The sequence below is a fragment of the Urocitellus parryii genome, chromosome 4 (assembly GCF_045843805.1).
Source record: "Urocitellus parryii isolate mUroPar1 chromosome 4, mUroPar1.hap1, whole genome shotgun sequence".
Taxonomy (NCBI): domain Eukaryota; kingdom Metazoa; phylum Chordata; class Mammalia; order Rodentia; family Sciuridae; genus Urocitellus; species Urocitellus parryii.
Window position 1 is genome coordinate 109,401,087 of NC_135534.1, and position 14,052 is coordinate 109,415,138.

The following is a 14,052-nucleotide window of genomic DNA, read 5'->3' on the forward strand; positions in this document are numbered from 1 at the left end:
AAGGTCTAAGGAGTCTTCCTAGCAACCAAGTGAAAGCCAAGTAAATCTATCGGACTGATTCTCCTCGGATTTTCTTCGCAGGTGAAGCCTTATTAGAAAGTAACACCATTATTGACCATGTCTATTGCTCCCCATCCCTACGCTGCGTTCAGACTGCACACAATATCTTGAAAGGTAAGATTCTCCATTGAAAGTCAACTAGTCCATCCCTCTGTCTCTAAGCACCTAATTATCATAGGATAATTATCATTATGGGATACTCACCAATTATAAGCTTTGAATCTGAAATTTTCAGCAGATTCTTTCATGAGGTGACTGATCTTGCACAAATCACAAAATCATACTATGACGACATAACCAGATAAAACAAAGTTTGCCAATAATGATTTTCCTGAGAATTTAAAGCTCTTTAGTTGTTGTTGTTGTTTTGTTTTTTGTTTTGTTTTGGGGGATTGAACCCATGGACACTCAACCACTGAGCCACATCCCCACACTTTTTATATTTTATTTAAAGACAGGGTCTCGCTGAGTTGCTTAGGCTGGCTTTGAGCTCAGGATCCTCCTGCCTTAGCCTTCGAAGCTTCTGGGATTACAGGCATGCGCCACCTCACCTGACTGCTCTTTTGGATAAATTGTGGGACTGAAAAATATTTAGAGCTTATAGAGCAGTGATTCTTTCTTTACACTTACATAGTAAATAATTTCACCCAGCTTTAATCTGTTGTTTGCCAATTGTTTACAGCAGCAATAGTACTCTTGGGAGTCTCCAATCTTAACCATCCTTATTTCTTTAGTTAATTGGAAAAACTATAAAAAGACTCAACTTTTACCCTAAAATCCATAGAACTTTGCATTATAGAGACCCCCACACACACATACACCATTTTCATTTCATTGAAAGGAAAACTGAAGAAAACAGAATTAAGTGTGTACTTAAGCTAAACAAACAAATGAGCCATAAATGGACAAGCCAGCAAAGAATTTGATACTATATTTGAGCCTTTAATTCTTTAACCCAAGTAATCCCTCCCTGCACGATGGTGAAGTACTTATATATTAAATTGGCATAGAAAAAAAAAACTGGACTAAATGTAATATAAAAGGAGCTAAGCTAACAGAGACAATTCCTACCGAGAGTAATCACACTACAATAAAATCTAAGATTTGTGCACTGGTACTTTTAAATATTCAACATTAGATTTTCTGATAGGAAAAAATGAATAATTTACATGATAGTCAAATACAATGAAAGCTATTGTGTAGTAATGGATACTAAGAGAATATCTGAAGTTTTTTGGTCACACAATCATGGAATTTATTTTGGAAAGAGGAAATTACAGTAGTCACAGAATTGAACCAATTACATGGATAATGATTTGTGGGTTTTGTCCTGAAATCAGACACCAAACATCCTTAAAGCCAGCATACATTCTTGAGGTGCAGCCAGAGTATTAACTCATGTGTCAGTAAAACACAAAAAATTATAAGCCTTGTCCAAACCCACAGGCTTCCACTTCCTTCCAGGAGAAAGAATAACTGCTTTAACAGAATTGTGTAAGGATTTGGCCTAAAACTTATTTTTCCACTGAGAACATCATAGCACTTTCTTCATCTTCATTTTATTTTACCTCTAAGGTTTACAACAAGAGAATCACTTGAAGATCCGCGTCGAGCCTGGCTTATTTGAGTGGACAAAATGGGTTCCTGGGAGCATGTTACCTGCGTGGATACCTCCTTCAGAGTTAGCTGCAGCCAACCTGAGTGTTGATACAACCTACAGGTAACCCTCTGAAACTGCTGCTTCCTGGAACCTGTGTGGAAACACTTTCCATGCTCTCACCAGACCAGGCTAATCCATTGGATGAAGGGCCAGGCATAGTCTGCAGGTAGTTGTCCATAAGTGGGAAGGCCAAGCTATGATTTGAGAAACCAAACCTGGAGAAAAGCCAGCATTCCCTTGCATTTAGGTGTGTTAGTCAGCTTTTCATCACCGTGATTTAAATACCTGACAAGGATAACTTAGAAGAGGAAGTTTATTTTGAGCTCATGGTTTCAGAGGTTCAGTCTATGATTGGTCAATTCCATCACTTTGGACCCTAGATGAGGCACATCATGGCAGAAGAGTGTGGTGAAGGAAAGCTGTTTAGCTCATGAAAGCCAGGAAGCTGAGAGAGAGGAAGGGGCCATAACCAGATATAGTCCAGACCATGCCCAGTGACCTGCTTCCTCCAGTCATGCCCCACCTCCCTACAGTTACCACCCAGTAATGCATACAGTCGATTAATCCACTGATGACATTGCATCTCTGATAATCTAATCACTGCACTTCTGAACATTTCTGCACTGCCTAATAGATGAGCTTTTCTTGGGACATTAAAGATTCCAATCATTAACAGTAGGATAGGGTGAATTATATTCTTCACCCCAACCCATGTCAGATTTTCCTGACTTTATTATATTTGTTTCAGTGGAATAACAAAACCATTTTGCATTCCAGAAACGTGTACTAGCCAATGATAATGTAATTCAGATGCTTGTTGGGAAATAAGGGAGGTGACAATGTGAATTTTCCAAAACATAATTTTCCTTATTATGTTCACTTGTTAGGGCTATCATCCTAGAATGTGAGCAAGTCACTTTTTTCTTTTTTTTTTTTTTCTTTTCTTTCCTATTTTTTACAGTGCTAGGAGTGAATGGAACCCAGATCCTCACACATGCTAGGCAAGTGCTCCACCAACGAACTACATCCTGAGCCCAGCAAGCCACTTATATATGCAAGAGTTCAAGTGGCTTACCTAAAGTTATAAATATAGTGACTGACCACACATGAAAATAATGATGACAACTAAATTTATTGATCAATTTCTGCATACCAAGTACTGTGTACTCTTTACAGTCATTCTTATTCCTATTCTGTCCCTTTTGCCATTAGACCAGACTAACTGTATTGACATTTTTTTTCCTTTAATGTATAGACTGCTCCCAGCTGATAATCCACATGCATACTTCAGCATCAACCAGTGAGCTAGGTGTGGTGGTGCATGCCTGTAATCCCAGCAGCTCAGAGGCTGATGCAGGCAGATCATGAGTTCAAAGCCAGCCTCCTCAATTTAGTGAGGTCCTAAGAAACTTTGTGAGGCCCTGTCTCTAAATAAAATATTTTTTTAAAAAAGGCTGGGATGTGACCCACTGGCTAAGTGCCCCTGAGTTCAATCCCAGGTACCAAACCAAAAAAAAAAAAATCAACCAATGATAATACAGTTACATTGACTATTGAAAATCCACTAAAGCTATGTAAACTCTCTTTGAGGAAGGACAGAAGTCACAACCATGATAATGGGAAATTAAACTTATATTTCTTAGAGTAGAATTTGGAACAAGTGACCAATGTTAATGCTAGCTCTGTTTCTGGTAATATCTGTTGAACTTTCATTTCAAATACCTACCCAAACCACCAATGAAACAATGTGAATTTCTGGCTAAGGTAGGAGAGGTTATCCTTTTTTACCCTAATATTTTTACTCTGCAGATAAGATGTCAGATAACTCCTTCTTTAATTGTGTGCTACATCTTCTTTCCTTAAAAGAAATTAGCATTCCTCAAAAATAAAATTACACCAGGCACCCTGGCACACATCTGTAATCCCAGAAACTCAGGAGGCTGAGGCAGGAGGATGGCAAGTTCAAAGCCATCCTGGAAAACTTAGTGGGGCCATCAGCCACCCTTTCTCAAAACAAAAAAATAAAAAAGGCTGAAGCTGCGTGCAGTGGTACACTATAATCCCAGCAACTTGGGAGGATGAGGCAGGAGGATAGCAAGCTCAAAGCCAACCTCAGCAACTTGGTGAGAACCTGTCTCAAATTTTTAAAAAATTAATAAAAAGGGCTTGGAATGTGGCTCAGTGGTTCCATCCCCAGTACTACAAAAATAAATCAATAAATCATAAAATTGAATCAACAATCTGATCCCCTACCACACTTGACATTTTGTCCTGACCCTTCTCTGGTCACTGTTTTTCTATCCTTCAGGCACAATAAATCATTGTCCCCATGTCAATAGCCATCATCCCCGTCTAGCCAGAAAAGAGTTTGAGTTGCTGCCAACACTGGCGAGGTGACTTTTGTCACACTCCATCCAGCCCCATCCTGGCTTACTTGGGCCATCCATGTCCTGTTTCCCCTTGGTGTGTTCTGCAGGGCTTCTCAAGCTGACCTACAAAGTTCTCCAAAGCCACTCTAGCTGAGCCCACTATGCACTCGGAAAAACACACCCAGGCACACACAGACTGCACAACCCCATCAGCAGTGCAAGCAGGATGAAGGCCAAGAATTTGGGAATCAGGACATGGTCCTTATTCCAGATCTTCTTTTCTTTTCAGCAAATCACAGCTCAATTCAACCATTTTTCTGTTTGGCATATGGGGAGGGAGATGAAGCCTCTAATTCTTCGTTATATGAGAAAGACAAAGTTAAAGTATGTGAAAGGTACAACCTCAAATTAAACTCTCCATGAGATTAATGATGACAAAATGAACAGGCCTTTTGAAGTAAGTAAGTGAAGCCCAAGGGATTGAAGATACCATGACGAGAAGAGAATCCAGCCCTGGGATACAGGGTAGTATGAGTCGAAAGCACTCAGCTTTAAAAGCCCTGTTACCTTGCAACAGGGGCCAGCAGAGAACAGGAGGGAGAGGGATTGGAAGCCAAGTTAGGGGAACTTACTAGACTGGTGACTCATACCGAAGCTTCATCCCTGGGCAAGACCAGCCTAGAGGGTGGGTGTAGCAAGCAGCCCAGTCTTAGCAAGCTGGGCCAGTGTAGCAATGCAGGAAAAACAAAATGCCTACCAACCAGGCAGGCTCAGAGCAGGGAACAGGGCCCTGACACGTGGGGAAACAGGACTGGAGGAGGGCATGGATCTGGAGTGCTAGAGAGGCAGCAAATCTAGGTTTTGTGGGGCTTAAGGCAGAAGTCGGCCCTACAGCCTGAACCAGAGCAGTGGGGAAGTAAAGAGTTGAAGGGAACACTATTCCAAAGATGCCCCCAAAGGACCTGGAGCTGGGCATGGTGGCACAGGCCTGTAATCCCAGAGGCTCCGGAGGCTCAGCCAGGAGGTTGGTGAGTTCAAAGCCAGCCTCAGCAAAAGTGAGGCACTAAATAACTCAGTGAAACCCTGTCTCTAAATAATGTATTTTGTTTAGGGCCAGGGATGTGGTTCAGTAGAGCACTGAGTTCCAGGTCCACTGGGTGTTTCAAAGCCCACCAGCCTCTGGGAGAGTTCAGGACCCTACAGGTGTGACAGTATGACAGTTCCTACTGACAGGAGCAAGAAGTCTTCAACTTCCTCCCAAACCCATTGGGAAAGGTCAGATAGTGGAGCCAATCAAAGGTTCTACTTCAAGGTGCTGGGAGAGGCCACAGGCAAGAACTGATCCAGAGGAATCCCAGCATGTATCACAGCCTTCACTCACATAAATCTCACACATCACAAAGTGGTCTAACCCTTGAAGAGACTCCTTGGGACACATGAAGTAGCCTATTGTTGCAGTATGAGGGAAAGAGAGAAGTTCCTAGGACTTGGAGTGATGTGAATGGTAATGGAACTGAATAAGAGGTGCAGTTAGGAAGGAAGAAGAGGACAGTTTATTTCAGAACAAGCTGGTCCAGCTCTGTCAGTGGTGATTTGTCTCTACTAATAGCTCAGGGTAGGGTGAGATTTGGGAGGTTGTTGCATGCTGAATAGAAGGTTCTATAGGGGCAGGTTTCCTTCAAATGGAACCACTACAGCCCTGACAATAAGACCAAGTGCACAGAAGGGTGACCTTGACTAGGACTGTCAGAGGTCTCCAGTGTGGAGAATCTGCTTACAGGCCAAGTCTGAGCCCCAGATTCAAGTCTAGGTTCTAAGAGTTGTTAACAGTCTGAGCAAGTCCTCTGTGGCTTTTTTTTTTTTTTTTTTTTTTTTGAGCCTTGGTTTTGTCATCCAGAAACTTGGGATTTACAAGGGCATTACTGGGAAGATTATACTGAAAAATACAAGCAGGGTTCTTGCACAGAACCTGACACTGGAAGCCCTCAGTAAATATTTGTAGTAGTAATGTATTCAGATCAAGATGCCATATGGAGGTTGCAAATGTAGCTTGGTGGTAGAGCCTTGCCTAGCATTTGTGAGGCTCGGGTTCAATGCCCAGGCAAAAAAAAAGGAAGGAAGGAAGGAAGGAAGGAAGGAAGGAAGGAACAGATAAACAAACAAACAAACTGGGTTCTATACCCAGCAAAAAAAAAAAAAAAAAAAAAAGGGAAAGAGGAAGAGAGGGAGGGAAGGAGTAAAGAAAAGGAAATGCCTTGTGAAATCACTTTGAGAGCTTACCACCATCTGCACCAGGCATAAAACAGCCATCAATGAAAAACAAAACAAGAAAATAGAAAAAGCAAAGGACATGGTCATACTCAAGAACAAGATAAATAGCTCATGGACCAGAAACAACCTAGAAATTCTGAATAGTAAAGGGAGGTGGAAGCAGGTGATGGTGGGCTGCTGCAGTCTGGCTGGGCACAATTCAGGAGCCACTTGTCAAAAGAAACTAACTTTATTTTTAGAACTACAAACGCCAAACAAAACAGCTCCTCAGGAAAAAAACCCTCAGAGCCCAACTGCCACCACCGGCTTCCACAAGCCTCTTACCCACACAAAACTCTCCACCTCCCACAATCCTCCTGTTCTTGAGGCCGATTGGCTGGGTCGCGTGGGCGGAGCCAAAGAAGTCCCCCAATGAGCAGCTCCGTGGTCTGAAAGGGCAGGGAAACAGCCCAATGAGCAGCTCCGTGGAGGAGCCAATCAGCTAGATGTTGCTGGGGCCACTGTGAGCCAATCATCAGCTGGCAGTCTGAAGGGCGGGGAAACAGCCCAATGAGCAGCTCTGCAGAGGAGCCAATCAGCTAGATGTTGCTGGGGCCACTGTGAGCCAATCATCAGCCGGCAGCTGGAAGTTTGCTGGGGCCCCTTTGGCTGTGGCTCTCAACAGTGGGCCCCAAGGGCGTTGGTCGACCAGGTCACCAGGTCAGACATTTTGATCTTTCTTTTTAATGCCTTTGTAGATTACATAGTTATCATTTGCATCAATAACCTCCCCCACGTGGTCCACACAGAGAGCTAGCTCCTCAAGCCCAGAAATTGGGCTTTCCTCATCTTTATATCTTATGGGCTTGTCCTAGTGCCAGGTGTCTGATCTCTTTTTTTCAATAAGAGGCAAAGAGAAGGAAAAGGCTGGTGGAAATTTTTATGACGTCACAAATCAGATGGATTTTCTGCTTTTAAAACCTGTCCTAATCTAATCTCACCTTAATTCATATAAGGTATATGATTAGGTCCATCAATGATAATAATCAGTAAAAGTAGTCTAACTGTGGGTATATCATCCTGTGCATGGAGCATGAACTAAATATCTCATTTTTCAACAGGTCACTGTGAAACCATACATACAATCTGTTTCAGTGCATTTCAACCCCATGTCTTTATAAAGGCAATAGTCTTCTCTTTACCTCCCTTCTTTCTAGGGACATGGATAGACATATGGGAACTTTAGGAAAAGTCCTGACAAAATGGTTTAGAATATCAATTGCTTCATCCCAGGATCAAAATGTTTTCATTTCTTTTGTTCATTCTTCTGTTCCAGACCTCACATTCCAGTCAGCAAACTAGTGGTTGCAGAATCCTATGACACTTATATCAATAGAAGTTTCCAAGTAACAAAAGAAATTATAAGTGAATGTAAAAGTAAAGGTAGGTGGTATTATTTTGGACTCCATATTTAAATATGTCACCATTTCTCTATCATGGCTAATAGGGTTACTCAAGATGCTTGCATTTGCTTTGACAGACTTGCTTAATAGGAAAGAAATATATTTCTAGCTCTCTTCTAAATTCTTTGACATTGAATTTGTAATATTCTCTGAGTACCTAAAATGGTAGGAATCCCAGGGGAACACACTAGACTTAATTACTTATATTTAATAACTTAGATTCTGCACTATCTTTGGCCATTTGGCGCCCTACCAAGAGGACTCCCCATTGCAATTTCCAGAAGGTCTCTAGAATAACACTGTTTGCCTATAATTGACCAGAGAGCATGGACATTCATATATAAAACCATCTACACAAGCTAACCATTGGTAGCACACACCGGTAATCCCAGCAGCTCCAGGGGCTAAGACAGTAGGATCAGGAGTTCAAAGCAAGCCTTAGCAAAATAGTAAGACCCTAAGCAACTCAGCAAGACCTTGTCTCTACATAAAGTATTTAAAAGAGCTGGGGATGTGGCTCAGTGGTAACCACCCCTGTGTTCAATCCCTGGTTAAAAAAAAAAAAAAAAAAAAAAAAAAACAGAAAAAAGAAACATCTACCCAAACACATATATTAGCCATGCTGCCACCAACAGACGGGTATGTAAGGCTCAAGTCTGTTTGCTGTTACATTTTCCAAAGATTGGGTTCAAATATTTAATATTTCTGACTGACTGTTGACTATAAATTTCAAGCTAATTTATTTATATTCATAGAACAAAAACTATAATTATGTGCACAGAAATGTTGACAGTAGATAGCCCTGAGCAACAGTAGATGGTTGTCCATCTACTGTTTCCGTTATCACTCATAAGCTGCTCACTACCATGAAGGTAAACAGCATGTGCTAATAGCCAGGAGGTCTCCAGTGCTCACAATTCTCTAGTGGCAATATTTCACTCTGTGTTAGAAGGGCTGGCCCAGGGGCCCTGTAGATGTAGAGGACTTCTGCTTCTTGATTCTCATGGTGGTTACACACAGTTATGCATGTGGGAGAGTGACACAGAACTATATACTCATACACAGTGACTGCCTGGTGAGCCAATTAAGCCAGGCAGATTGTAACTGTGTCCATCTCCTGGTTTTGACAGTGTAGTATGCCTGGGTTTGATCCCCAGCACACACACACACACAAAAAAAAAAAAAAAACCCTCAAGAGTTGATAGTGTAGCATGGTTACAATGTTACCACTAGGGAAGGCTTCATGAGACCTCCATTGTGTGTATATATGTATGTATGTGTAACCTCCTGTAGATTAATCTATAATTCTATAAAAAAAAAATTTCCCTTTTTCTTTTATTTATTTTGGTCCTGGAAATCAAACCCAGGGTTATGTGCATGCTAGGCAAGTATTCTGTATTCCAAGCCCCTTTTTAAATTTTTTAAATAAACATAATAAATATGTTTTATGGATTACAATATGATATTTCAATACATGCATGTATACAATGTATAATGATTTAATCAGGGTGATTAACTTTTTCCCTCTCCTTAAATATTTACCATTTCTTTGTGTTGTTTATAATTATTTTAAGACAAAAAATTGGGTTTTTTTTTTTTTTAAATAATGAAGAATTTTCAAAGTGTTGCTTGGCTGGGCAAATTGCCTTTTTTTTTTTTTTTTTTTTTTTTTTTTTTTGAAGTGCTGGGGATTAAACCCAGGGGTGCTTTACCACTGAGCTACATACATCCTAAATTATAATATTTTTTTTTGAGACAGGGTCTTGCTAAGTTGCTGAGGGTCTGGCTAAGTTGCCAAGGCTGGCTTCCAGCTTACAGTTCTCCTGCCTCAGCTTCCCTGGGATTACAGGCTTGTTCCACCCTGCCTGGTTTTGTCTTCTTTTTGAGAATGTTGATCCCTCCCCAGAACATGAATCTTCCAGAATTTACAAAGTTTACATATGTCTTTATAGAAATGGCCTTCCCATTCTTTGCCTTTGTCCCCAGGAAATAACATTCTGATTGTGGCCCATGCATCTTCCCTTGAAGCATGTACCTGTCAGCTGCAGGGCCTGTCACCTCAGAATTCCAAGGACTTCGTACAAATGGTCAGAAAGGTAATTCAATCTTGAACTTATGGGACTCATGGTGCCTAGTAGTTTAATAAGACTTCAGCGACTGGCTTTTGGCTCATTATTTGAAGCATGTATTTATGCTGAGCTAGGAAGATTCACTTATTGATTTACTCAGCCAAGATGCATTGAGTGGGACTCTGTAAAGCACTTTATTAGATCTTGTGTAAGAGAAAAAGATGTGTTAACGACAATTCCAGCTTCTCAGAGCTAACATTTAGGAAGCAGCTAAGAATTACAAGCAATGAGGGACCTTGGAGTGGATAAGGAGAGTTAGTCTAACACAGCTGAAAGCTTAGCTAGGTGATCGGTTCTAACAAGCCTGCAGGCCAAGGAAAGCAACAAGTGATGGTGGTCGGGCCACAGGCAAACCCAGTAATAAGACAAAACCCCAGGAGGTTGACCTGTACATCTGAATTCTTCCTTTTCGTGCCCATAGAAAGGGTTTTTGGTCAGTCACCTACCATATAAGGCAGCTACTTTCTTTCTGTGCCACCGGAAAGGAAACTCAATTGCAACTCTCTTCTCATTTTTAAACAGGTTATTTATGTGTCCTCCCCACTAGTCTGTAAGCTGCTGGAGGGCAGGGATTATTAGAAATGTAGCTCTGGACACATATGCAAAAATATATTTTAAAATTGCCATAACAACTGATAATAGCAAGGGCAGAACTTCTGCTTTGAATGTCACAGATATGTGTGCCCCCCCCCAAAAAAAAGATAAAGCAAGGGTGAAACAAATGATTAAAAATTAAATGATCTTTGCCATTGTGCTCAAGTACAATTTCAAAAATGTTCAAAGAAAAAAGAAATGTTCAAGGTGCCTTTTTAACTTGACGTGCAATTTGGGATTGATGTGGAATTAGGGATTAACTTCTGGAACTCAGCCTCGTGGTAGCCTCCTTATCCAAGATTTCACTTTCTGAAGTTGTAGTTACCTGTGACCAAACACAATCCAAAGATACAATGCTGCACAGTAAGATATTTTGAGAAAGAAAAAGACCACACTCATAATTTTTATTACAGTATATTGTTAGTTATTCTATTTTATCTATTATTGTTGTTAATCCCTTACTGTGCCTAATTTATAAATCAAACCTTATTATAGGTATATACATATAGCGGGGGAAAAACAGCATATAGAGAGTTTGGTATTATCCAAGGTTCCAGGCATCCACTAGGGGTTTTGGAATGTATCCAAAGTGAATAAAGTGGGGTGGGAGGGAATATTGTATATGTTTTGTTCTTTTGTCTCTCACTCTATCAAGCAGCAGTCTATAAACTAAAAAACTTACAGCAGGGGATTCATGGTTTGATAGATCCTTCTGATGGATCCTGCTGCACTGTAAATACTCTTCCCTCTCATTTATCAGTTCTATTCATGTCGCTTATTGACTTTTGAAGAGGATACATTTCTACAAAGCCCCTGTTCTAGAGCCACTTTGTGTCATATCTTTGTGTCTAGGTGAAAGTTTAAGCATTGACCCTTCGTCTTCCATTTTTCCTTTTGTACTACTCTTACTTCAGATCCCATACCTAGGCTTTTGCTCCTGTGAAGAACTAGGAGAAACTGGAATATGGCAGCTAACAGATCCCCCCATTCTTCCCCTTACTCATGGACCAACAGGGGGCTTCAACTGGAGAGAGACCTTGCTGCAAGAGTAAGCCACAGCGGGAGTGAAGAAAAGGCCTTTTGGAGAAGTCTTTGGGGTGTTTAGTAACAGTGGAAAACTCCATACCACATTCTAAATGGACAGCTCAGAATAATCTAGCATATTTTCTTTTGTGCTTAAAGTTCTTATGATGAGACTGTAAATGAAAGAAAGACATGATTCAGGGAGAAAATAAATCCATTCTCTCTGGACTCTTGCCCAGCTAACAAGGCTTTGGAGAACTGTCTTCCAAAATTGGGACACCCGCTGCAGCAGATGCTGTTGTCCCCCTTCCGCCTATGCATGGCTAAGGAGCCTCACTCCCCAAAGGAGCTGCCGGCCTGCTCTGTGGAAGGATGCAAGAGGAAGGAGTATGCCCAGAATGCAGTTTGGGGGCGGGGGTTTCTTCTGAACTCCATTTTTAAGATAGGCAAAGCTGAGGAATCCTTTTAAAGTTATTAGAAAACATGCCCCCAAAGGATGGTCCTTAGGTCACACATCAAATTCCACCCTCAGCAGACTCCATACACCAGTGTTGCTGGATCAAGACACCTGCTGGAGGACTCTAACATTTACCCTGGTACTGCCACATTTTCTCCAGAGCAGCTGGCCCTTCTTGCTTCTATCTGTGAAATGGGGAAACAAAGCATTTTTGCTCTCAATGTGCTTTTACTTCATGTGGAAGATACATGTGACATGTTCAATGGTAGGTGCAGAAAGCTTGCAAACTATAAAGAGAATTGGAATTTCCATATCATAGTCTAATGAGCCACAGCAATTCTAAATCACCAAAATTTGCTAGTCTTTGCCCCCTAGACTATGCTACTATGCTAACTAGTTAAGGATGTTGACATTTTGAAAGAATATGTTCAATAAATTATTTGAATAATCAAGAAGCTCATTCTGTGCAATATGAATATCTTTATAAACCACACCAAGGGCCAGGTTGTTGGATACTTATAGTACCTTTTAACCATAACAGAACATCCACAAATGCACCACTTATACCAGGGATGTATAATGAAGTCAGGGAACTAATCTCAATGCTGACAGTCACAATGCACTGCTACTTGTGCTGTCCCTTTTTTGTTTGTTTTTCTATGGTAATTTAAAATATAGAGGAGGTAGGGCCACTTGAAGAAAATTAGAGAACCACATCCTGTGGTTTCTTTTATACCTACTTCCCATATTTAAAGGGAGTTTATTTAAAAGAAAAAATGAATGACAATCAAACCAAAACATCCATGATCAATGTCTATTTAATTGTGTGAATAGCTGACTATAAGGGCCACAGACAATGGTCTGGTATGGATAGTTCATTGTGTAGAATTTGTGTACAAAGTGAAATCCCAGCCATTTGAAGGGAACAATAGTTTAAAGCAAATCTATCTATGTTGTAGAATAAGTTTTAAAACCCAGACTCATAAAATATATGGCAAATAAAAACAGACCTATGCTGGTAATTAAAATTGAAATTTGATGACCCCTGGAAAGAAGAGGAAGTGAAAGGTTGCTGGCAATATGTGTTAATCAGGGAAAAAAATTTTAAAAGACACTTAGAGAAATAGGTCACTAATTCTACATTTGAAGAAACAGATTGTGATTTCTTTTAGCATTACACAAATACCTGTCAACTTTTGGACATAAAAATAACCCTTTGGTGACATATTAGTATGTTTTAACCTTAAAAATAACTGAGAGGGAAATATCCCATTACAGTTCTTAAAAAAGAAAAGTCACACTATAGCTAATGTAGTGTCCCTGGTATTTGTAATGAAGTGAATCCACCATTTAATCAGGTCTATAATATTTATTGGATTCACCACAGGTTTCCCTGGGCTTGAGTGCTCAGAATATGCTTGAATACGTCACATCAGATTTCCTTGACACTTTGAAGTGTGCTCTAGACAGTGTCTTTACTTGTGTAAAATAGAGTTCAGAGTAGGTTATCCTCTCCATCTCCCTCAGTTGTCTTAGTCCTATGATGTCCTGATAAATCAGTTTGACTGGGCTGCATTCCAATGTCCTTAGTCTAATACAAACACAGCCTTAGGCAACTGCCTACCTGAGCCAAAGGAAGCAGAGATCTAAAACAATTTTCTGAATAATTTAGGTAGAGAACCCTAAGTACAAAAAGAGTTTATTCCTCTGCTTTAACTATCCAAATTGCTTATCAAAATGGCTGAATAATCTGAATTCACATTAAAATCTCTTTGCACAATTACCTATTAAAAATTTTAACTATGGACTCCAACTAAGGAATTCTTTAGAAATAATATTGAATCTATGTGTAATAAAAGAAACAACAGTATTACCAGATGTCATATTCATACAAAAATTCTAAGTTGACATTACAACCTGAAGTTGTGGCTGGTTCTTTTTGATCTGAGATTGATGCTTATTAGAATAAATGACCTGTAAGGGAAGGATAAAAAAGAAAAAAAGGGAGGAAATGCCAGAAAAGAATAATCAAATGGTTTCTTATACA

General features: G+C 40.3%; 1 protein-coding gene across 2 annotated transcripts in view; it reads left to right on the forward strand.

The window, feature by feature from the left end:
* The window catches only part of Ubash3b (ubiquitin associated and SH3 domain containing B), a 143,755-nt gene extending 130,390 nt beyond the window's left edge, over positions 1-13,365 (forward strand). For both annotated transcript variants that reach the window (XM_026402698.2, XM_026402699.2), the window contains exons 10-14: positions 82-174; positions 1,636-1,780; positions 7,676-7,782; positions 9,789-9,898; positions 11,440-13,365. In XM_026402698.2, the coding sequence (XP_026258483.1) occupies positions 82-174; positions 1,636-1,780; positions 7,676-7,782; positions 9,789-9,898; positions 11,440-11,577 (593 nt within the window). In that variant the 3' untranslated portion in view covers positions 11,578-13,365. The remainder of the gene's footprint in view (positions 1-81; positions 175-1,635; positions 1,781-7,675; positions 7,783-9,788; positions 9,899-11,439) is intronic.
* The last annotated feature ends 687 nt before the right edge of the window (positions 13,366-14,052 follow it).